Source organism: Mauremys reevesii, linkage group 7, assembly GCF_016161935.1.
Source record: "Mauremys reevesii isolate NIE-2019 linkage group 7, ASM1616193v1, whole genome shotgun sequence".
Lineage (NCBI taxonomy): Eukaryota > Metazoa > Chordata > Testudines > Geoemydidae > Mauremys > Mauremys reevesii.
Genome location: NC_052629.1, coordinates 43,006,348 through 43,030,568, shown reverse-complemented (window position 1 = coordinate 43,030,568; position 24,221 = coordinate 43,006,348). Strand labels below are relative to the sequence as shown.

The 24,221-nt window shown below is 45.1% G+C and overlaps 2 protein-coding genes across 5 annotated transcripts in view; one reads left to right on the top strand and one right to left on the bottom strand.

Annotated features, from left to right (window-relative positions):
* LOC120368800 (nucleolar RNA helicase 2-like) overlaps nt 1-16,562 on the top strand; it is a 41,433-nt gene extending 24,871 nt beyond the window's left edge. Inside the window, exons 9-16 of one of the 3 annotated variants that reach the window (XR_005582799.1) lie at nt 5,023-5,184; nt 6,201-6,320; nt 8,228-8,301; nt 8,531-8,690; nt 12,285-12,419; nt 14,321-14,405; nt 14,807-14,851; nt 15,982-16,077. Coding sequence is in view for 2 of the 3 variants with exons in the window: in XM_039481354.1 (XP_039337288.1) it covers nt 5,023-5,184; nt 6,201-6,320; nt 8,228-8,301; nt 8,531-8,690; nt 12,285-12,419; nt 14,807-14,851; nt 15,982-16,158 (873 nt within the window). In the remaining variant the exon portion in view is untranslated. Of the gene's footprint in view, nt 1-5,022; nt 5,185-6,200; nt 6,321-8,227; nt 8,302-8,530; nt 8,691-12,284; nt 12,420-14,320; nt 14,406-14,806; nt 14,852-15,981 lie in introns of all 3 variants that reach the window. The other 2 variants (XM_039481354.1, XM_039481355.1) reach the window with 2 other exon arrangements.
* Nucleotides 16,563-21,763: 5,201 nt separating this feature from the next.
* Nucleotides 21,764-24,140, bottom strand: LOC120368868 (protein ANTAGONIST OF LIKE HETEROCHROMATIN PROTEIN 1-like). 2 transcript variants are annotated; one of them, XM_039481540.1, is made up of 2 exons: nt 23,680-24,140; nt 21,764-23,224 (listed from the first exon to the last, which is right to left on the bottom strand). In XM_039481540.1, the coding sequence occupies exon 2, from the start codon at nt 23,203-23,205 to the stop codon at nt 21,997-21,999; it is 1,209 nt and encodes a 402-aa protein (XP_039337474.1). In that variant the 5' UTR covers nt 23,206-23,224; nt 23,680-24,140; the 3' UTR covers nt 21,764-21,996. The 2 variants fall into 2 exon arrangements, with proteins under 2 accessions (XP_039337474.1, XP_039337475.1); XM_039481541.1 differs by having other exon boundaries at nt 23,820-24,140.
* Between the last annotated feature and the right edge of the window lie 81 nt (nt 24,141-24,221).

Here is a 24,221-nt window from a genome sequence, read left to right as displayed (position 1 = left end):
GGGTACTTCGTACTATCCAGTATGGTTACCGCCTTCAGTTTATTTCGCCCCCTCCTTCCCGGTCCCTCTTCAGGGACCCCTCTCACGAGCAATGCCTCTTACAAGAGGTCGAGACGCTGTTGAGTTTGGGTGCCATAGAGGAGGTGCCACACGACAGGCGGGACAGGGGATTCTATTCCCGTTATTTCCTCATCCCCAAGGCGAAAGGAGGTCTCAGACCCATACTGGACCTCCGGGAGCTCAACAAGTACATGGTCAAGCTCAAATTTCGCATGGTAACCCTGGGGACCATCATTCCCTCCCTGGATCCGGGAGACTGGTTTGCCGCCCTCGATATGAAGGACGCGTACTTCCATATCGCGATCTACCCTCCCCATCAACGCTATCTACGTTTCATGGTCAACAGTGCGCACTACCAGTTTGCGGTACTACCCTTCGGCCTATCCACCGCGCCGCGGGTCTTCACCAAGTGCATGGCGGTAGTTGCTGCAGACCTCCGCCGGCGTCGAGTTCACATCTACCCGTATCTCGATGACTGGTTGGTTCGCGGGCCATCCCAACAATTGGTAACAGACCAAATTTCCGAGATACTATCCCTGTTTCGGGTACTGGGCCTTCTCGTCAATGCCGAGAAGTCCTCACTGACTCCATCGCAGAGAGTGGAATTTATCGGAGCGGTCCTCGACTCCACGGTGGCCAGGGCCTGCCTCCCTCGAACTCGGCACCAGACGATGGTCTTCATCATCCGAGACCTGCACGCTTTTCCCACTACGACAGTTCGGTCCTGCCTACGCCTCCTGGGCCACATGGCATCGTGCACGTTTGTCACCGCCTACGCGAGGCTGCGCCTTCGCCCATTTCAATCCTGGCTGGCGTCAGTATACCGCCCGCACCGCAATTCCATAGACAGGGTAGTCATGGTCACGAAGCCTACCATCGCTTCGCTCAGCTGGTGGCTGGACCCAGAGGTTGTGTGTGCAGGAGTCCCGTTCCGCCCTCCTCGTCCATCCGTGACACTGACCACGGATGCCTTGGCGCTGGGATGGGGGGCCCACCTGGGCGACCTTCACACCCAGGGTCTCTGGTCACCCCAGGAGCTCTCCCTCCACATCAACGTCCGGGAGCTGCGAGCAATTCGCTTGGCGTGCCACACCTTCCACGCCCGTCTGCAAGGCCAATGCGTAGCGGTGTTCACGGACAACACGACGGCGATGTTCTATGTGAACAAGCAGGGCGGAGCCCGCTCCTCCCCGCTCTGCAAGGAAGCGGGGCTCCTGTGGGACTTCTGCGTGACCCACTCAATTAACCTGGAAGCGTCTTTTCTTCCGGGAGTGCAGAACACGCTGGCCGACCATCTCAGCAGGTCGTTCCTCTCCCACGAGTGGTCCCTCCGTCCAGATGTCGTGCACACAATCTTCCGGAGGTGGGGGTTTCTCCAGATAGACCTATTTGCCTCCAAGGAGAACAGGAAGTGCCACCGGTTTTGCTCGTACCAGGGTCGCTCGCCAGGCTCCCTGTCGGACGCATTCCTTTACTCCTGGACGGATCACCTCCTCTACGCCTTCCCTCCGTTCCCGCTCGTGCACCGAGTGCTACTGAAGCTTCGGAGGGACAGAGCCCACGTCATACTCGTAGCTCCGGCCTGGCCGAGGCAGCACTGGTACACCCTGCTGCTCGAGCTCTCCGTTTGGGATCCCATCCCCCTTCCGTTATGGCCGGACCTCATCACGCAGGACTTCGGCAGACTCCGCCATCCGAACCTGCAGTCCCTCCATCTTACAGCTTGGTACCTGTGTGGTTGACCCACGCAGAGAGGGACTGTTCGGCGGCAGTACAGCAAGTCCTGCTAGAGAGCAGAAAGCCTTCCACTCGCTCCACCTACCTTGCGAAATGGAAGCGGTTCACGCTCTGGTGTGATCAACGAGGCCTCAATCCCTTCGTAGTCCCTGTCCCTACCATCCTGGACCTCTGGTACCTTAAGGAGCAAGGTTTTGCGGTCTCCTCCTTGAGGGTACACCTGGCAACAGTGTCCGCCTTTCGTCCTTCTATGGGAGGTCGGTCCATCTTCTCCAACCAGATGGTTTCCCGCTTCCTTAAAGGCCTGGACCACTTGTACCCGCCGGTGCGGCGTCCTGCCCCGACCTGGGATTTAAATCTCGTTCTGGCCAAGCTTATGGGACCGCCCTTCGAGCCTCTGGCCACGTGCTCTCTGCTCTACCTCTCCTGGAAGACAGCCTTCCTCGTCGCAATTACATCAGCGAGACGAGTCTCTGAGCTCCGTGCTCTAACGGTTGGTCCACCATACACCGTCTTCCACGGAGACAAGGTACAGCTTCGACCACACTCGGCCTTCCTCCCTAAGGTGGTGTCGGCGTTCCACCTCAACCAGGAGATCTTCCTCCCGGTCTTCTTCCCGAAGCCGCACGCCTCCCCTCGGGAGCAACAGCTTCTCACCCTGGACGTCCGCAGGGCCCTTGCCTTTTACATCGAGCGGACGAAACCCTTCCGGCGTTCGACCCAGCTGTTTGTAGCAGTCGCCGACCACATGAAGGGCGAGCCGGTCTCCTCGCAGCGGATTTCCTCCTGGGTAACGGCATGTATCCGGACATGCTACGAGCTTGCTCGCGTGCCACCATGTCGCCTCACTGCTCACTCGACGAGAGCGCACGCCTCGTCGGCCACCTTCCTGGCCCATGTCCCCATCCAGGACATCTGTAGAGCGACCACCTGGTCTTCTGTCCACACCTTCGCCTCCCACTACGCGTTGGTGCAGCAATCCAGAGACGATGCAGCCTTCGGCTCCGCAGTCTTGCACTCTGCCACGTCTCACTCCGACCCCACCGCCTAGGTAAGGCTTGGGAATCACCTAACTGGAATGCATAGGAGCAATCACTCGAAGAAGAAAAGACGGTTACTCACCGTAGTAACTGTTGTTCTTCGAGATGTGTTGCTCCTATCCATTCCAGACCCACCCTCCTTCCCCACTGTCGGAGTAGCCGGCAAGAAGGAACTGAGGAGCGGACGGGCCGGCTGGGGTATATATTCGGCGCCATAGCGGCGCCACTCCAGGGGGCGCCCAGCCGGCCCGCCGGAGTTGCTAGGGTAAAAATGTTCCGGAGAGCCGTGCACGCGCGGCGCGCACACCTAACTGGAATGGATAGGAGCAACACATCTCGAAGAACAACAGTTACTATGGTGAGTAACCGTCTTTTTCAGTGACTGGCTGGGATGCACCTCTTGTAAGAAGTGTCAGTTACTAGGGGCTACTTCTGTTTTGTTACTTTAGTTATTAATTACCAATTGTAATGTTTTATTACATTCATTATTTATTAACTGTTTTATGAGGACTTTGAAATAAACTTAATTTAAATCTGTATTGGGGCATGAAAAAAGGGGGGTTCTCAGACTTTCTAGAGTCACAGAATACAGGTCTTCAGTACTTATTTCTGAGACTCATGCCAAAGCACTTGCTAAGTCTGCAGAGAAATGAAGATAGTTGATTTTAGTGCTGATACTAGCATTTGAGATAGTGGTGCATCAGCAAATCACCCTGACGTTAGTGATGAGTGCTGGTATTGCAGTAAATCCCTTGGTGGTAAATATTATCTTAGTACAACTCCAATCTGCATGGTATTGATTTTAATAATTGATTCAATCAGATCCATTGCAGCATGAATAGAAAGTATTATGGCATTCTACTTTTTGGGGGAACTGAGAAGCTTTTACCTGCCACAACTGTGTTCAGGAGTGTTTTTCTCCTGCACTATTAGATGACCTCACTAACAGCTAAACCTGAGCATGGAGCCTTTTCCTGCATTCTGTTGGTGTTAGTGATATCACCTATTGCATGGGAAATGCAGAACTCTGATCTTGGCAGGTAAGAGAAAAAATATTTTCAACTGTTTTTGTTTTAGTATCTTAATGTATCAGCTTGCTGGAGGAATACATACCCATACCCTCTACAAAGCAGCATCAATCTGAAATGTAATCATTTTTAAAGAATTTAGGTCCTATAGTGGCCCCTGAGTCCTTATCCAATTTGTGATTTATAATCTTTCTCTGTTCCTGTGTGGAAGACAAAAAGAAAACTGAGACTATGTCTACACTTAAAAACACAGAAGCAGCACAGCATTGGGGCTGTGTCCCTGTAGTGCTTCAGTGTAGATCCTTACTACAGTGATGAGAGGGTTCTTTGGTCAATGTAGTAAATCTGTCCCCCTAAGAGATGGTAGCTAGTTTGGTGGAAGAATTATTCCATTGACCTAGTGCTGTCTATGTGGGGACTTAGCTGACTGTTGCTCAGCAGTGTGGATTTTTCACACCCCTGAGTGATGTAGCTGGATCAGTGTAACCTTCTAGTGTAGACCAGCCCTGACTATACATAAAATGCTGTCAAGTGCACAAAATAAAGAAACAATAGTCTCTAATCTTTCAGTTATGTTAATTTTGGGTGTTTGTGTAATAGGTAAAGAAACTTTCAGGCAGATGTGTGGGTGTCTAAAAGTTGATTATTTTTAAACTCTTTTTTAGTTATTTTTTAAAAATCATTTTTATCCTTTTAAGAATTACTGGTACTTTTGCCCTTGCTTCTTTTGAAGGGAGCATAGGTTGTGTATCTTTCTAGCAAAAGGCAGCTAAATGACATTGATGATATAGTGGCACAATAGTGTGAATAGAACTGCATTAGAGGTAGCTTTTATGTTTTATTTTGGGATGTCAACAAAGTCTGTTGGATAGGGCACTGGATTGGAAGCTGGGACAGGGTTATAGATCTAGCTCTGACACTGACTCTGTGTATCTGTGGCAAGATACCTGTTGCTTCCATTTCCTAATCTGTAAAATGGGAATAATGCATTCCTACCTTTTATAAAGCACTTTGGGCTATAAGGGTAAAAAGCACTGAATAAATGCTAAGTATTGACATATATTTTAGACCACGTGGCAAAAAAATTTCAGTTTTTTCAGTGTCCTTCCTGTAGCATAGTGCCTTTTATACACTGTCATAATAATCTTGTTTTACAGGATTGCCAGTCGCTGCATGGTGACATTCCTCAGAAACAAAGGGAGATAACATTGAAAGGTTTTAGAAATGGAGTGTTTAAAGTTCTGGTTGCAACTAATGTAGCTGCCCGTGGTTTAGATATCCCTGAAGTTGACCTGGTTGTACAAAGTTCACCACCAAAGGTAGGAGATGGGTATGTTGTGTGTCTTTTGTAATCTATACAGTAGTCCTCTTTGTTTTCATGTGATTGATAAAATAACTTTGAATAGTAGTATTCACCACACACACAGTTCTTATTATAGTTTTGCTGTAAGGAAGCTTATAGTAACCAGAGGTAGTCCCCCTGATCAGAATACTACTTAGGATGCATCAGTTATAGAGTCCATGGTATCTTTAGGGGTGTTTCCTTTTACAGTGCCTTCTGATGAGCTCTGGCAAGGCTTTAGTTCTGTTTGATGTATTAACTGTTGAGCAAAGTTGACTAAAATCCTGCCCTCCAAAGCAGTGTATGGTGGTAAATTTGAAAAGAATTTGGAGAGGCAGTAGAATGGAATGGCTACCAAGAGCAACATAATTGGGTGGGAAGAAGAGCCCAATGGAGAGAGAGAACTCTGCATGAAGTTAGGCGAATACAGACAAGACCTAGGTTTATTCAGCTTAGCTGGGGACATGCTGACTTCTCATCCTGTACACTGTGGTAAGTGTGATGTGTGGTATCCTAAACAGAGACTGGGAATGGTTGGGTTCATTCCCAGTCTCTGTTTAGGCCAGTGTTAATTAACACTGGCCTAAACAGAGACTGGGAATGGTTGGGTCATTACACTAATTGAATCTATTTCCCTATGATAAGTTCTCCTCACACCTTCTATGGGCCATCTTAATTATCACTTCAAAAAGTTTTTTTTTCCTCCTGCTGATGATAGCTCATCTCAATTGATTAGACTTTTCCTGTTGTTATGCATACTTCCACCTTTTCATGTTCTCTGTATGTATAAATATCTCCTGTCTGTGTATTCCATTCTATGCATCCGAAGAAGTGAGCTGTAGCTCACGAAAGCTCATGCTAAAATAAATGTGTTAGTCTTTAAGGTGCCACAAGTACTCCTGTTCTTTTTACTAATGTAATAGCTTCCATGGACCTTTTGTGTATACACTAAATTGACTAACTACAAAAGTAATAAAGGTATTTTTCTTGAAGGATGTGGAGTCGTATATTCATCGTTCTGGGCGCACAGGCCGAGCTGGACGGACTGGGATGTGTATCTGTTTTTATCAGCGAAAGGAAGAAAGTCAGCTAAGACACCTAGAACAAAAAGCAGTACAGTATCATTTTAGTCATGTACACTTTATGTATGTAGTGTGTTAGGATAGCTCATAAAATCCTGCAATCCATACACTATTTGATAATCAGATTGTTATGAAGCATACAGTGAGCACTGCCCTCTAACTGAAGTTTAGCTGGTTTCCCCTTTTTCCTCTTACTGGATAATAACTTGTCACCCACCTACGCCAAAATTTGATGACTTTAAACTCTATGGAATCATTGAATTGAATATCTAATACATTGTCGTTTTGTTTACCTGGAGCATTCACAGGCACAGAGCCCCTTGGCTCCCTGTGGCCACGGTTTGCCGTTCCCAGCCAATGGGAGCTGTGGGAAGTGGCGCGTGTGAAATATAGGGTCGGTTTATGAACGGTCATACATTTTTTTGTGTGCTATTTTTACCTAACCATCTTGGGAGGTCGGCTTATAAAAAATGGGCTAATGAACGAGTATATACGGTAAATGTTATGCTTTTGTTTCAAGTTTCACAAGACTCTGAGCACTTAGTTTATGTCTACATTGCAAAAAAGTGTGTTCTTAATTCAGGTTATCTGGCCCAAATTAGCTAACTTGAGTTTAAATTGTAGTGAAAACACAACAACTTGGCTTTTAATTGAGGTAGCAGCTTGGGCTCACAACAGTATGAGAGCCTGGGGTTGAACTCAAGCTGCCAACCCAAGTTAAATGCCAACATGTTGTGTCTTCACTGAAATTTAAACCCAGGTTTGGCTAACCTAAGTTAGCTTATCTAAGTTAAGATTTGACTTCTTTTTTTTTTTTCTTCAGTGCAGACATATCTGCTGAGTTAAGGGTGAAACTCCTTGGCATAAAGGCTGTGTAATAGCATATACTTCACTAAAGTAAATTTTAAGTTTGACTTATTTTAATTTACAATTTTGTTTAGAACTTCTGGGTTTTGTTCATGGGGAATCTTTTCATGAGGATTTCAAAATAGACAAAGCGAGTAGTTAGAGATGAAATAGGTGATTTTGATATCAAAATCAGTCTTTATTGACTGGTAAAGAAGCTTATAGTTGTGTGTCTGTGCAAGAAACACTTGGCATTGCTTTTAGTTCTTGCATACTGACAATGTGAAGTGATTACCTTCCTTAAACAGCAAACCGAACCTGTGATATGTAGTTAAGACAAACTTTTTTAATAAAACTAGAATATGGTGTTCTATTTGCCCTTTTAAAAATAAAAACCCAGCTCTTGAACGCCATTTTAACCGTGTTTAAGTAAAGAGAACATTTGATTAAATCACCCTTATAGTGATGGACTTGAGAATTTTTGTATGTCAGTGCCACTTGATGAAATTATGCTCAAGGGAGGGTGCCTGCTCAGTTTAGATTCAACAGAAACACACATTTTAAAAAGTTTCCAGGGGAAACAGTTTCCTTCTTTTCAAGGAACATCATTTCCCTGTAGTCACGTTAACCAAACATTGCAGCATCCTTGAAAATGAGTGAAATAGATTAAACTGACTGGGGAAAAAAGTGAAATAGACTAGCCAATTTTTACTGGTAAGCTGAGTGAAATGGGGGAAAAAAAGCTATAGAAATAGTGAAAAATAATTGCCAAAATGAGTATTTTAATCTAAACTGTTACTAGTACTGTAGAGCATCCTGTCTCTCTAAATATTAATTTTAACCCAACAGTGTCTCCTTAATTAGGTTCTAAGCATGTTTAGTCCAAGGAATTCACATAGGAAACTTAAGGCCAGGCTAACCTCCGTGTCAGAGTGCTTTATAAAAAATGTGCACAATATATAGTTTTTTCAACTATAGCCAAAGGAAATTTAAGGGTAAATGCTTATTGAACTGAATTCCAGCATTAGTTGGCTATAATACAGTCCTAACAGTCTGTAAACTTCCTACTCTTCCATTTTCTCTTAATTGAAGGGAATTACATTTAAGCGTGTAGGTGTTCCTACTGCAACAGATATAATAAAGGCTTCCAGCAAAGATGTCATCAGGTATGTTCAGTGACCCTTGATCTTGTCATCACATCATTCTCATTTATAATAACTCTTTGGATTGTCTCTTGCCATACATTTGTCTCAGATGACCATGAAATAAATTGTTCATGGATATCAGCTGATCAAGTTTGGGTCTCTTGCAATTTCTCATCTATCCCATAGCTCCCAGATTCCAGTGTCTAAATTTGCCTTTTGCCAAGTAACATTCTTGCTTTTAAATACATAGGTATTTGGATTCTGTTCCTCAAACTGCCATTGACTATTTCAAAGAGTCAGCTCAGGGACTAATAGAGGAAAAGGGGGCAGTTGAAGCTCTGGCTGCAGCACTAGCCCATATTTCTGGGGCTACTTCCATTGAACAGCGTTCCTTGCTCAACTCAGATGTGGTAAGAATATTTAATTTATTTTTGTCGAAATCTTGGATTTCAAATATCTGAATGTGAGCATGTTTGGTATAATTTACATGAAGCTACAGTCTAACTAGAAGAAATATAATTTCATGAACACATTTGGTGGTTATAGACAAGCTTGTTCTCCCATAATAAGACTGACTTCTGACACTAGCATGAACTGCTTGTAATTCCCTATTCATGGAATAGAAATAGCTGATTAGTACAGGTAGTTTACATATAGAGGAAGTTTGGGGTCCTTTGTCAGTAGAGACTGTAATTTCCTCTAAGGAAGGTAGAATTCTGAACACTCACATTATGTATACAAGCTTTGTTCCAACCATTATTTAATGGTAACTATCTGACCCAATTACAATCCTTTTTCTAATCTGTTATTATGGAAATACTTTGGTGAGAACTCTGAATCTAGATAGCTTAGATCGGGGGTCGGCAACCTTTCAGAAGTGGTGTGCCGAGTCTTCATTTATTCACTCTAATTTAAGGTTTCGCGTGCCAGTAATACATTTTAACGTTTTTAGAAGGTCTCTTTCTATAAGTCTATAATATATAACTAAACTATTGTTGTATGTAAAGTAAATAAAGTTTTTTTTAAATGTTTAAGAAGCTTCATTTAAAATGGAATTAAAATGCAGAGCCCCCCGGACCGGTGGCCAGGACCCGGGCAGTGTGAGTGCCACTGAAAATCAGCTCGCGTGCCGCCTTCAGCACCCATGCCATAGGTTGCCTACCCCTGGCTTAGATCTTCTAGATTCTTGTCATTGTCCTGGTTTTGAACTTGGCCATAGCATTGAAATTTCAGTGGTGGTGTTCCTCCTAGCCATGGATAAAGATCAGGTGTCTGCTGACTTACTAGATCAGCTGCATTAGATATTTTAATTGAGGTGTAAACTTGATTGCAGACACAGGGCTGCCATGAGGTGGCTTCATTCTTTCTTCATAGATCCCAGCATAGTTTCCTGTAACTTCTGCTGCAGAGATCCCATCTTACTACCTTCCTGTTTATTGGTGTTAAAAGGTCATGGAAGGGGGCCTGGATGTAAGTGTTTTGAGCACATGTGTGCTCTTTCTCACTCTGTCATCTAACCCAAGGGGTGCAGTTAGTGGGTTGTTTTTTGTGTTGTTTTTTTTTTTATATATATAGTAGTGATTAGGGCCTGGATGAAAGTGAACCTCAATCCAGAGAAAAATGAGGTAATCAGAGGTTGGTTGGGGGAAGTAACCAGGGGTTATGGTGCAGATTATATTGACCCCTCTGAGTGATTGGCAAATAATACAAGTTCACTATGAAGGTCATCTTACGCTTCCAGGTGCTATTACATGAGCCTACAATAGCAGTGGCTGGGACCATCTGGGTCTAATTGGGAAGTTGGTGTTTTTACTCAGATGCACATCTTACTACTGATGAGACTACAGCACTGTGCTTTGTAGGGCTACACCTTAAACAACTCAAACTAAGGCTATGTCTATACTACAGACTTCTGCTGGCATAGATGTGTTGGTCAGGGGTGTAAATTGGTGTGATCCCTGACTGACATAGCTGTGCCATCAGAGGTCCCTAGTGTAAATGCAGCTATACTTGCAAAGCTGGATTTTTACCAGAAAAACTATGGTACAAAACACAAGTTTGCCAGTATAGCTATGTCCGCATTAGGAGTGCTTTATTGGTATATGTCATAACTATAAAGGGAAGGGTAACAACCCTCCTGTATACAATACTATAAAATCCCTCCTGGTGAGAAGCACCAAAATCCTTTTACCTGTAAAGGGTTAAGAAGCTCAGGTAACCTGGCTGACACCTGACCCAAAGGACCAATCGGGACAAGATACTTTCAAATCTTGTGGGGGAGAGAGGCTTTAGTTTTGGTGGTGTTTGCTCTTGGGACTAAGAGGGACCAGACATCAATCCATGCTCTCCAAATCTTTCTGAACAAGTCTCTCATATTTCAAACTTGTAAGTAACAGCTAGGCAAGGTGTATTAGTGTCTTTGTTTTCTCAACTTGTGAATGTTCCCTTTGCTAGAGGGAGGTTTATCCCTGTTTTGTTGTAACTTTGTCTAGAGGGGGTTCCTCTGGGCTCTTTGAATCTGATTACTCGCTGAAGTTATTTTCCATCCTGATTTTACAGAGATGATTTTTACCTTTTCCTTTTAATAAAATCCTTCTTTTAAGAACCTGACTGATTTTTCCATTGTCCAAAGACCCAGGTGTTTGGATCTTTGATCACTTTGTAACCAATTGGTTAGGATATTATTCTCAAGCCTCCCCAAGAAAGGGGGTGTAAAAGGGCTTGGGAGGATATTTTGGGGGAAGAGGAACTCCAAGTGGTCCTTTCCCTGTTTCTTGTTAAATAACTTGGTGGTGGCAGCGTACCAGGTTTTAACCTAAGCTGGTAGAAATAAGCTTAGGGGGTCTTTCATGTGGGTCCCCACATCTGTACCCTAGAGTTCAGAGTGCGGAAGGAACCCTGACAGTATAGCATTCCAATAAAGCACTGCTAATATAAACCTAGCCTGAAACTGGGGTAAAAGGCAGCCACACACTTAAATGAGTGTCTTGCTGTGGGCGCATAGTTCTAATGCTCTGGAATCTGCATTGGGTGACTTAGTTTCCAGTTGGAATTTCAGATATTGGTTGTGACGATAAAGCCCTAAATACTCATCTGCCTACTTGGGAACCATCTGTCTCCCTATGCAATACTACCACAATTGCCGTCACCTGACTGAGCTATCCTGGCATTTGAGTCAGCTCCTGGTAGCTGCTGGCTGTCCTCTGACTTTGGAGTTCACATCCCTCTTTGGCCCAAAATAGCACTTGGGACAAAGCTTCTGGTGGAAGGAGAGGGATAGCTCAGTGGTTTGAGCATTGGCCTGCTAAACCAAGGGTTGTGAGTTCAAGCCTTGAGGGGGCCACTTAGGGATCTGGGGCAAAAATTGGTCCTGCTAGTGAAGGCAGGGGGCTGGACTCGATGACCTTTCAAGGTCCCTTCCAGTTCTAGGAGATTGGTCTATCTCCAATTATTACCTTATTATTATTACCTATATCTTTGGGGACATGCTACAAAACTGACTTGAGTGGATATTTGAGGCTTGCTTGATTCAAGTGTGGAATTATTTGGGGAAATTAAGGCTTTATGAGAAGGGGATATTTAGTGGGGTTGTATTGACTCTGCTAAGGTGTGGATCATCTGCCATTTTAATTGGACTGTGTATTTAATTCTGTCAGGGTTTTTTTTTTTTAATTTCAATATAAAATATACAAAAGATATTACTATTGCAGGTTTTTTATACATAATCTTTCAGTTTCCTTACATTCAACAGCCTCTCTGCATTGCTTCTGGCAATACAAACTTTACAGACGTGATAGTGAAGCTGGAAGTGTTACATATGTATTAATGCACCAAAATGTCATGTCTATCCACCATCTGTCTTCAAATCTACATATTTGCCCTCTAATAACCTTTTATAAATTCTGAATATGCAGATTTATTAGATGCATGCTGATCAGTATTCAAGGAATGTATTGAGGTTATTCCTTTTTACTCTGAGCATGTATTGCCTTTTTATCCTTCAGGGATTTGTAACAATGACATTGCAATGCTCAGAAGAGATAAACAACATAAGCTATGCCTGGCGAGGACTAAGAGAACAGCTGGGTGATGAAATTGATAGGAAAGTGAACAGAATGTGTCTTCTCAAGGGAAAAATGGTAAGATGCAACAATCAGTCTTTGTAGTTTTGCTTACTATACTCTTAAGTTTGTAGATGTGTCTTCTTAAAAGGCAGGAGAGACTTATTCCCTCTACAGTTCGAGGCCTGATTGTCAAGTCACCCTTTCTCTGGCTGAGGAGGGGCTGGACATAGTAATCTTTGATCTAATAATGCAGCAGTTGGTCAGTGGGGTCACTATAGTGGCACAAGATACTCTGTTGAACTGAAATGTTGAGGGAGGGGCTTAATTTAATTTTAATGTAAATATCCAAACAAGTAAACCACTAAATGTAGTGGACACTGGCATAGGTGCAGACTCAATGGGTGCTTCAGGGCTGGAGCACCCATGGAATAAAATTAGCGAGTGCTTAGCACACATGGGTAGCCAAGCTCTTCCCCCCAACTCCCTCCCCAGCGCCTCCCGTCCACTGGGGGCCCCGCTGATCAACTCCTCCCTCCAAGCACCTCCTGTACGCCACGGAGTAGCTGTTCTGGGGAATGCAGGAGGCACAGGGAGGGTGGCGGAGGAGCAGGGATGGGGCATGCTCAGGGGAAGAGATGGGGTGGGGCCTTGGGAGAAGGGCAGAGTGGAGGTGGAGCCTGGGGTGGGGGCTTGGAGGAAGGAGTGGAGTGGGGGTGGGCTTGGGCAGAGGGCAGGGTCAAGAATCCCTCCCAGGTAGAGAGGAAGTCAGTGCCTGTGGACACTGGTATTGTGCTTAGTGCTCATAATAAATGTCAGATCAATGGCTTTTATTGAGGGGACGCTGTCAATTTTGATATCATACTTCTGTCAATCTTTTATTAAAAGTAATACCTAAAAGTGAAAGACTAGAGAAAATTTTTTTTAATCTCTTCAGGTTTACTTTGTGTGCTTGACAACGCTGTAGAGCAAGTAGGCATTTTTACCATTTCATCTTTATAATCAATTTTTCCTATGTGTATGGGTCACACAGCAATAGGGGAGAAGCACTTTTTTGAAAGGAAAATATTGTAAAGCCACAAATTGTGAGGATGACTTGGGTAGGTATAGAACCAACTTTTTGTAGGCTGATCCATTTATAAAGATTAACTTCAAGGAAGAATAAAATTATAGACCAAATCACTATATTTTTTTCATTTTCATAAGTCTGTCTTAGTTTAACTTCACCCTTCCGTTCAGCCTTTAGAATACAGTTGTATGATAATGCACTGGCATTTAGAAACTGTTTTTAAAGAAAAATCCTCTCCTGACTGACTCCTGAGATAAGTATGGAGTCAGTATTATTTCCTTCAAAAATATAACTTTCAGAAGGCAGGGCTTCTAAATATTGTCAGAATTTCATACATAGTTCACCAACTATTTTTTCTTGGTAAGTAATTTCCAGTTCTAAAATCCCTTTTCAGGACACTTATGGCACTAGACCTTTCTACTGTCAATTCTAAACTGGATTGCTCTAGTTCAGTGTCCCCAAACTTTTCAGGGTCACACACACACCCCTTACTTCATCCATGCCCCCCTCCCAGCCAGGGCAAGAGCAGAGCTGCGACTCTGGGGGAAGAGAGAGGATGGGTAAGGAGACTGGGGCCACAGGTGAGGGCGGGGCCAGGAGCGGAGCTGGGTGGTGCTTCCTCCCTGCCCTGCGTGGGGGCTGGCCTGTGCCCCAGCCACGCCCCCACCAAACAGTTCTCCGTGTGCCCCCCTAAGGGGGCGCACCCCACAGTTTGGGGACCTCTGCTCTAGTTCTTTGTCTTTGTAAACTGTGAATTTTTGTGATAGTATTTGTGGTGTTGCCTTCACTGATCTTGTGACCTACTGTTTTAGGATCCTTTCTTCCCTGACTGAAATAAACATTTAATGCAGTTTACATTCTACATTTGAATATTTAAATCCACAGTAAATGTATACATCTATCTGCTTAGATCAAATGTTCCTTGTCGAAAAGAATTGACAATCTGAGCCACAGGAGACAGTGGACAACAATTTAGGAAAGGAAGAATAATATTGGTGAGAAGTAAGAAAATATGTATGGAAAGAAGTGGCTCTGCAGGAAAGAGAAAATGTTATCTAGGGAAGAATTGATGAAGTACATGATGTAAAAGCAGCTGTGCTGAACTGCTTAATGCCTGTGAAATAGTTTGAGATCTTGGATGAAAGGCACTATAGTTGTGCAAAACATTGTGCTGCTCCATGTGTCAGTTTTTTTCCAAAGGTAAAATTGCTTTAGCTCCCAAATATTAAGCAAGTTAAACTTGACTTCAGAAAGTAAAAGTTCACAGATCTTTCATTAAACTATGTCTCTATTCCCTAAAGGTTGTGTACCTTAACAAATACTTCAGTGTTACCTGAAACTATGGATTACAAGGTCTAGATTTTCTGGTATCCACTTGAAACTTTTTTTTTTTTAGGGTGTGTGTTTTGATATTCCTGCAGTGGATCTTAGACAAATACAGGTATTCTCTTTATTTCAGTAATTCTTAATTTATGGTAGTGGTTCCCAAACATTTTCATAGTGTGGACCATCTTGTGGATCCCCTCCTCTCCCCTCCCTGTCTCTGCTGGCAGACTGAACTCTGTAGCCAGAACCAGTTCTTACCATTACATAAAAAGCAGTTCCCTGTCATAACTTCATTTTGCCCCAAATCAAAATGGATTTCCTCCACAAATGATTTCTAAATCCAGTTTTCCTTTTGTCAGAATTGGTTCTCATCACTTCAACTTGTATTCATTTCCTTCCCACTTCTACCTATTGCCCCACAATGTTTTTCACGAACTAAAATGGAATTCTCTCAATCCTTCCAGATCAACAACTTAGTCAATTTTTCCTAATTGCAACTCAGGTTTTTCTTGCTCTTCTCCAAAAACAAATTCCTGCCAATCATATCTACTGTAATTATTGCTCCTTTGGGGGCCTGGTTTTCCAATTTTTAGGGTTCCCACTCCAGTCATTTCTTGCCCCATGCAGAGGTCCCCCAGTCTTCCTACCTTCATTCAGGATTGCGCCCCCAGTGCTTTCCTACTCCCAACTACTTTTGAGGCTGCTCTATAACTCCTTACTGGCAGCTCTCATGCTGAGGCATCCATTCCTGGCTGGATCTACACTCAAGGCAATAGAACTATCTCCGGTTTCTCCGGTGCCTGACTAGTAGTGGTCCAGAGTCCTCAAAACGGGAACTTCTACTTTGTACGACCCCAAGGGTTCCTTGATGGCATGTGCTTGTATTATTTATTTAATGTGTACATTAAGTGGCTGTCTTTATGTACACTTTCATTTTTATAGTTGAGACCTAGAGGTTTGTGATTTGTTTAACTCATAACTGTTTGTTTTCACAAAATCTAGAATCAGGTGTTTCCTATGCTTCATATTTTATTTTTTAATTCCAGTCCAAACTTTTTAGTTATTTTTAAATACTAGTTTGTATTTGCTATTAAGTAGTTTTTCCTTGTTTGTGCTCAATTTTGCAGTTGCACAATTTTATAAAGCTGTAAAATGTACTGTATTTGCTTTCTTGCAAGTTTTGTCTGCATGTCAAGCTCTTACATGTGTAAAGTTCAAATACATATTTAACTTTGTTTTTACCAGGGAAAATGGCAGGATTCAAAATACTGGCATCTGACTGTGGCAACTGAATTACCTGAGTTGGCAGAAACCCAGCGAGAAGGAGGCAGAAGCTTCTACGACTCCAGGAATGGGAGGCGAGGTGGCAGCTTTAATAGAAACAGATTCAGAAATAGAGACCAGAAACGAAGTTTTGACTGAGCATTTGATCGCTAGCTCTTACAATAAAATTTGCAGAAATGGGACTAAAATACTTTTATCTACATTTAAAAATGTCATGTTCATTATATGTTTGTGCCACTTGCAAAATCTGTCATTCAAAATTTGTTTTTCCAGTATTGCTAGGGATGGCTGTATACAGGACCATTTCAGAGAGCAGTTTAATTTATTTTAAAAAAATACCTTATTATCTTCCCCACAGCTGTGTGTAAAGAATATTCATGAGCCTCCTCCACAGAGCCTTGTTTCAGGATATGTCTTTTGCAATCAGAAATCTGACTTGGGTTTACTACACAGTGTATATCAAAATCTCCACTTGAATTGGTCTCCAGTGGTGACTGAAACCTGTCCATTTTCCAAAATAATTAAAATACTGTTTCTACGTGGTCATTTGTACATAGTGAAGTGATTGTTGGATGAATGGTATATGTTGCTTCAGTTGGCGAGTGAGTGGGATGTAACCTTGATTCAGTTCCCGTACACATGCACTATAATAGAATACAATCATGTAACTAAATACTCTTTTTTCCACAGGGCCCCTGCCTCAATCAGTATACAAAATCGTTGCTCCACTGGACATGAATCAGAGTTATGTAATGAGTGAAGCTGTTGTCTGTAGGCCTCTTGCCTCATTTATGGCAGAAGTCAAAATATACATAGTAAATGAAGCGAGGGATTGCAGGAAAAGAGGAGTGTCTCATGATTGAGGCAGTTCAATGCTGCTCTGGCTAAGTGTATTTTATTCTCTCTGCTATAGAATTCATCTATGATGGGCAAGTCGTTTACATTTTCACAGTTGGTCTCTGATTGTGTTCCTCATGTTCTAGGTTTTGATGAGAGGCGTTGGGCCAGATTTGCAGAAGTGCTGAGAGCTCACAGTTGTAACTAAAATCAATTAGTGTTGTAAAAGTGCTAAGAACTATGAAAAAATCAGGCCCTGCCATCTTAAATTAGCCACCCAAACTTAGTGGGCTCTTGATAATTTGGCCTTATTCTGTCCTCAGTTTCCCATCTGTAAAATGGTGGTAAATACCATCACCTGCTTTCACAGATGTGTTGTAAAGATCAAATTAATTGTTTGTGAAGTACTTTGATACTAAAATATGAGCACTATAGGAATGCCCAGGAAGAAAGGAATATTTTTTGAGTTATTGCATATGCCTAGTTAACTCTAGGTGTGTACGTACCACTGCATGGACAGTGGAGAAATTTTATCCCTAGTCATAGCCCTCAGGTAGCCTACTATGTGGTAGTCTTCTTGATGCTCATCTCATTTCCCTCACATCTAGTGAGTAGAGTTTTGACCAGAATAGTTTCTGCCCTGTCATTCTGATCATAATACCCCCTTCCTTAAATCCCTCCACTAGCTTCCACGTCTTTATCACATCAAATACAAGTGTCTGGTCCATACCTGTAAGGCCCTTTCTAACTCAGTCCAGGCCTTCTTTTCAACTTGCAGTCTGCCCTGCCAATAATGCTGTTCTCCAATGGTTACTTGTCTGCTTTTTCCAAATGACTTCCTTTTACTTGGAACACCCTTTCTGAACTTGTCAGTAAACCCAAGACCCATCACAGCCTGATGTGGGCAGGAATGCATGGACCATGCACCTCTGCCCCACCCATGGCATAGGCTTTCCACCCAGTGTGCCACAGCACCCTGCCAGGCTGCTGAGGGCTCATTGCACCACAGCCTCTGGATGCTGCTACCAGTGCCAGGGACCAGCCTCTCCACAGCTGGCTTTATGCACTCCAGGATGGCACCATGGACAGCCTCATTCCTGGCCCCTGCCTTCCTTACCCTTCCCTGCTGGCTTGTGGCTTCCCACCTGTCCCCAGTGCTGAGAGGAGCTGCCCCACGTTCTGGCAGGGAGAGCAAGGCCTAGCCATGCTCCCTCCTAGCAGGAGCCCATACCTCCCCCACAGTGCTCCTCTCCATAGCTCTTGGCTTAAGGCTTCCTGTGATTCAGAGGAGCAGCAGTGGGTGCCAGTAGGTGGTGCCAAGCCAGATCTGGGTCTCTGTCTTATGATGTAGTTCCTGCTGTGTGATCATGTGCACTTGGTGTAAAGCAAGCAGCGGTGAGTGGGCCAGACTTGACGGGTGTTGTGACCTGGCACAGAGGGTTACAATACTACTGAAATTTAGCCTAGCTGCCCATCCATCTGGCATTATAATGGGGCAAGTGGGCCAAGTTGCAGTAGTGTTGCAACCCTGTGTGCTATGTGCTGCTGTGCCAAGGATTTTAGGTGCCAGAGCAATGTTTTTGACTGATCTGACATTATCACACCCTTCCTGGGGACCAAACACAAATAATGTCACATTCTCTTAGACCTAACTCAGGTCTACTTATTATGACTTACCACTCCCACTGGCTACTGTCCTCTTCAGAGGGCAGAGTTAAGGGATTGTAGTGGTGGTGGTGGGGTACTTATCACTGTATTGCCTGCTTCTCAAAGGGTTAAGTTTAGCCTCTCTCCATGTTTTGGAATGACACATGGCACCACTGTGCAGCCTTAATTTAATGAAGTTTTGGAGCATTTAATTTTATAGAACCAGATGTATGTTTGCAGTCTGGCAAAGGGCTTGGTTTCATACAAACACCATGCCTAGCACAGTACAGCTCCACTTTTCATGATGGAGTGCAGCTGCAATAAAAATAATGAAAAGAGATTTTGTTTAGCATAGTATTTGACAAAGTCTCAGTGCCACAATGGTATTTAGGTTCCTAATGGCCACTGAAATCAGTGAAAGTTAGGAGCCCTAATGACTTTGTGGATCTAGTCTTCTGACTGTAGCATTCTGCTTCCCTCAACCCTTCAGTGTTGCTCTATGCTAGAATCTAGGGAAGTGCGAGAAGGACGGTGGGATCCTAACTACAAAGAGGGAGTAAGCCTTTCTCTGGCCAGTAAGGGTATATCTACATAGCAATGTAAACATGGGTCTGAGCCTGGGCTCAAGCTAACCCTCTTCCCATGTCCACATTACGATTCTGCTTATTTAGGGCTTGGACTCAGGATCTGGAGGGTCTGAGCCCATGTTAAGCTGGGACTTAGGGTCCAAGCCCTGTTGCTTTCCTGTGTACATACAGCCCCATCTTGACGCAGGTCCTGGAAGTCTTCTGGATGTATCCCACAGTTCCTTGGGGCAACTTCCTTAGTCCTCTAGGCTGACAATCTGCAATATGCTCTATTGCAAATGGAAGCCACACCTCCCTTTGAGGTCTGCATTAACTCATTGTCTTCTGAACTCTGATTTGCAAGCACGCTATCAGAGAGCCTGTAAGGATTTCTGGGGAGATGGATCTGATAAAGCCTGTTGAAAAGTTAGCTGCTTCCTGCGCACAGGAGCACAGTCACATATTGGTGAATCTGTGCTTCATGATGACCTGGTGAGCCAGGATAATGTCCGGCTGGCCCCTGAATCCAGCTTGAGGATTGAATGCAGCCAGCAGCAGGCTCCCAACCAGGGTCATGAAGTGACTCTCTTAATGAAACCAGTCCCAGAGGAGCAACAGAATCTCAGTTCCAACTTGGTAAAAGCTGTTTGATCCCTCGACCCCCCCCCCCAAAAGGAAGAACCTGCTGCGGAGCCTGCTGTGAACTTGCTGGAGACAGAAGCTGCCCCAGAGCCCAGTGAAGTGTATGATTAAAATTAAAAGATTATTACAATAAGAGGAGGGATTTCTACTTTTAAGACGTAATAAAAAAACACGAAGCCCCGGCTATCAGTGGTTGACCAGTAATGGCAGATTGTATTACAGCATCCAGGCATCCCCTCCTCCCCTGCCTCCCACCAAATAGAGTTCAAAATGGTGAACTGGAATTTCAAACTTCCATACACAGCTGTAAAGGTTATTTTAACTGTTAAGTCACAGAAGTTTGCTATGGTCATTCTTGTTTTCCTTTGAGTATTTGGAAATATGCCACTCTGCAATCACTGTTCCTGGGTCTATACAGCTGCCTGTGACCAGTGAACTAAGTGTGTGTGTTTGGAAACAGTATTCTGTTTCCAAATCTAGTCCATTTCAGTTAGAGGTAATGCATGCATGGGAGGATTAAAGCTGCAGCTTTCAGAGAGTTTTCTGTGCAGCAATATCAGGGTAAGCCATGGGTGCTCTAACAGAGCATCATGTTGATTCCATCATGGATTATGACCCAATCCTGACTGTTGATAGCTACAAATTTTCCCTGAAGCAGGAACTCCAGATAGTTTGTCACATTGTGGAGAAGAGTGTATTTTCAGGCCCCCCCGTATAACTGATTAGTCCACTCCACTGACAAATGTGCTGTTCAGTCACTATTCATTTGAATACTTCTGCTGCAGACATTGCAAGTTTCCCTCCAGCAGCTTGAAATAACCTCTCTCTGCTACTAGGGCACAAGACCTGTCATGTCTTCTAAAATATGAAAGAACTGAAATGACAAAACATTTTGCTGCGTGGGTCCTATATAACCCTCCCCACCCATTCACATGGCAATAAGGACATTTTTATGAAGCTGAGTAAAGGTTTCAATTTTAAATTTACCATTGCCTCTCCACTTCTGTAACTATGATTAATAAGTCTGCGTCCATCAGAGACAGCTTGAGGACTGAAGCATCCCCTTCAGAGTATGTGTAGATTGACTTTAGAACTGTTATATTGTACATACTTGACATTCTACAGTTATTAATTCTGTGCTCCTCCACAGACCTCCTTTAAACAACAACTGTCTGTTTTTTGTCCTGTTTCAGGACCTCAACCTACACTGCCTGTGTTCTTCAGGAACTCCATCCCTGGGCCAACATACCCGAGTCATAGACCATTCCAAAAGGAGGCGTTTCCTTGAAGAACTCATGATTGCTGTTCTTGCAGGGCAGACCAGCTGTTCAAGGACCAGAAGAAGAGGGATGAAAGACTGGAAAAACAGAATGCTGACAGGCAGGCAGAGAGGCTGAAGCCTAGCTGGAGGCGAGTGTTTCAGTGAAGGAGCAGGCACTTGCACAGCAGTAAGATAAGGGAGGAACATGGAGCCCAACAGAGAGAACTGTTCCAGCAACTCCTGTCTGTAATGGCTGCAAGAGCAGCGCCTCCTGATGCCTCTCACCATGGCATGATGCCCCAGCAACATACCCTCAGCTCAGCAGTAGCTTGCACAACTCCATGCAACGGTGGGGGAGGGGAATGCATTCAGGACTGGGCAGGGTAACTAACCCCTGTAGTTTTCCTTCTTACAACTCTGGTGGAAACCTCCCTCTCCCCCACCACAAAGTGAGGGCTAAACCCGTAAAGAAGGGAAAGCAGAACTTGGGGGCCAGGAGACATGCAGTGATAGAGGGATTGTGTTGAGTATTAACTATTTCCTGCCCTTTTTTGGGGGGAGAGAGGGGAGTGGTTGGTTTTGTAATGGCAGTTGGCCTGCCCAAAACTGTGTGAGTGGGATTGGGTGACAGGGATGGATCACTTGATGATAACTGTCTGTTCATTCCCTTTGGGGCACCTGTCATTGGCCACTGTCAGAAGACAGCATACTGGGCTTGATGGACCTTTGGTCTGACCCAGTATGGCTGTTCTTATGTACTGTTTACATACCTGTTAACAAATAAAGAATATGTTTTCAAGAAAGTTTATTGCTATCAGTGCATCACATCATACAGTCAGGATTTGAGATGAAGGTAAAAACATGTTATGGAGCAATTAAGCATGATAAAACAAACAGTATTCCTCTATTTGCTACCCTCAACCTAACACACATTTATTTTTCATGTTGATCAAGCATGACGATCAAGACCATCTCCCTCCCAAGAATGAGCCAGTTTTTCCAGCCAGCACATTTGTACAGGTGCTACTCCCCCTCTTCCACCGGGCCATGCAAGTCCATAATGTGAGCACACAAAGCATCCCTTACATTTGCTGCTTGGGTGCAATCAGCTCCTGCCTTGATAGCTGCACTTTCTGGCTGAGGGTACCAATTCTGTGTTCCCTTGCTGTCAGAGGTCCATTCAGGGGAAAATGGCTCACCTCTGGCTTCACAAAGGTTGTGAAGAGCACAACAAGCCACAGTAATGCGGACAGCATTGATGACACTGACATCCAAACGGGTCTGTAAACACCTCCAACGTGATTTTAATCTGCCAAAAGCACATTCAACAACCATTCTACACTTGCTTACAATGTAATTAAACCTTTTTTTGCCAGGGTCTTTGACATCAGGGTATGGTTTCATTAACCAAGGCAAAAGAGGATATGCAGGGTCCCCTAGAATAACAGTGGGGACAGTAACACCATTTATGTCAATGTCATTGGGTGGGAATAGTGTCCTAGCCTGTCCATGGATGTAGACTCCAGAGTGGTGAAAAACTCTGGCATTGTGAACTTTTCCTGTACAGCCCACATTGACATTCATAAATCTGCCTCTGTGATCCATTAGTGCCTGCATAACAATGGAGTAGTACCCTTTGCGATTTAGGTACTCATGTGCTCCTTGTGGAGGGCAAGCTATGGACACATGACTCCCATCAATGGCCCCGGCGCAGTTAGGAAACCCCATTCTCTCAAAGCCAGCAATTACTTTAGGAATATCTTTAATGCCTGCCACTTTGGGGTAAATCACACGCCTGATTGCCTCAGTTACCTCTGCCACCACTTTACCCACAGTTGATTTTCCAACCCCAAACTGTTTGGCAACAGACCTGTAGCAGTCTGGGGTAGCCAGCTTCCACACAGTTATAGCAACCCGCTTCTGGACTGGCAAGGGTGACCTCATGTATGTCTCTTTACGCTGGAGGATGGGGGTGAGCTGCTCACAAAGCTCCAGAAATGTGGCTTTCTTCATATGAAAGTACTGGACCCAGTGCTGGTCATCCCAAGTCTGCATGACAATGTGGTCCCACCAGTCTGTGCTTGTGACCCTGCACCAAAAGCGGCGGTCTACACAGGGGACATCAGCGGTTATGCCAATTATACTGAGCAACATCTGCCACTGAGAGTCTCTGATGCCAGGGTACTCTTCCTCTTCTGCCTCCTCTTCCTCCTCCTCTTCCTGCAGATCCATCAGGAAATTAGTCAGGTACCTTCGGTGGGACAGAAAACGCCGCTGAAATGTCCACCAGCGCCTCGTGGAAGCTCTGCCAGTTTCCTGACACAGAAGTGAGAGCGCAAGTAGGAGGAGTTCATCCAAAGGTGCCTCTTCCATGTTGCTGGCTCTGGTGGCTAGGAGTGCACAGACCAAAATGACTGCTAGGCAGCTTGGGGGGAGCAGTTCAAGTTTCCTATAAGAAGCATGGTGGGCAGTAGAGTTTTCCGGCAGTACAACAGGGTCCTAAGGCTAGAGTGTCGCCATAGGCAGGGGGAAGGCACTCTGGGATAGGGTTATTTTGACTTGGGTCTGTGCTGCAGTGTGGCTGCCAGAGCCCTAGGCTCAAGCCTGAGTCAGAAACACTTTAACCTCGGGTTAAAATGCAGTGCAGACGCTCAAACCCAGGGTTCCATGACACAGGTCAGCTGACTTGAGTTCCAAGGACCCTACCTGCTGCATAGCCACAGAGCCTGTGACACCAGCTACACTGCAGGGGGGCGTCTCATCCCCGCAGCAGTGTGGGCTCGCGGGGAGTGGAACAAGCTTGTACACGCGCGGGGGGGGGAGGGGCATCCTTCCCCAGCACCCACCAGCCATAGCTCTGCCCCGGCGGAGGGTGTGGGGGCAGCGCAGGGACGGCACGACCCCGCCGGCTCCTTCTGAGCTGCGCCCCGCGACGGGTGACGCGGGCGGCGGGGGAGGGCGCTGGGCCAAGGGGCGGGTGCGCGCGGCGGCCGGGCCATCCCAGGGCGCTTGATGGGCGCAGCGTGCCGCACGCTGCTGTACGGAGCCGGGCGGCCGGGCGCAGGGGCTGCGGGACTCCCGCCCTACGCCCCGGCTCGCGCGGGTACCCGGCTCGGCGCGCCCCGCTCGCCCCCCGCCCGGCGCTACGGCTGCTCCAGCCCGGCGCTGCAGCAGGCGGCGCAGCGCCCTTCTCCCTCGGCCGGCGCTGGGGCTGGGCCCCGGTCTTCACCCCCGCGCCTCACTTCCTG

What these genes read in the sequence shown, in the direction of transcription:
- LOC120368868 (XM_039481540.1), bottom strand. Translation starts at nt 23,205, where the DNA reads ATGGATCTGCAGGAAGAGGAGGAGGAAGAGGAGGCAGAAGAGGAAGAG.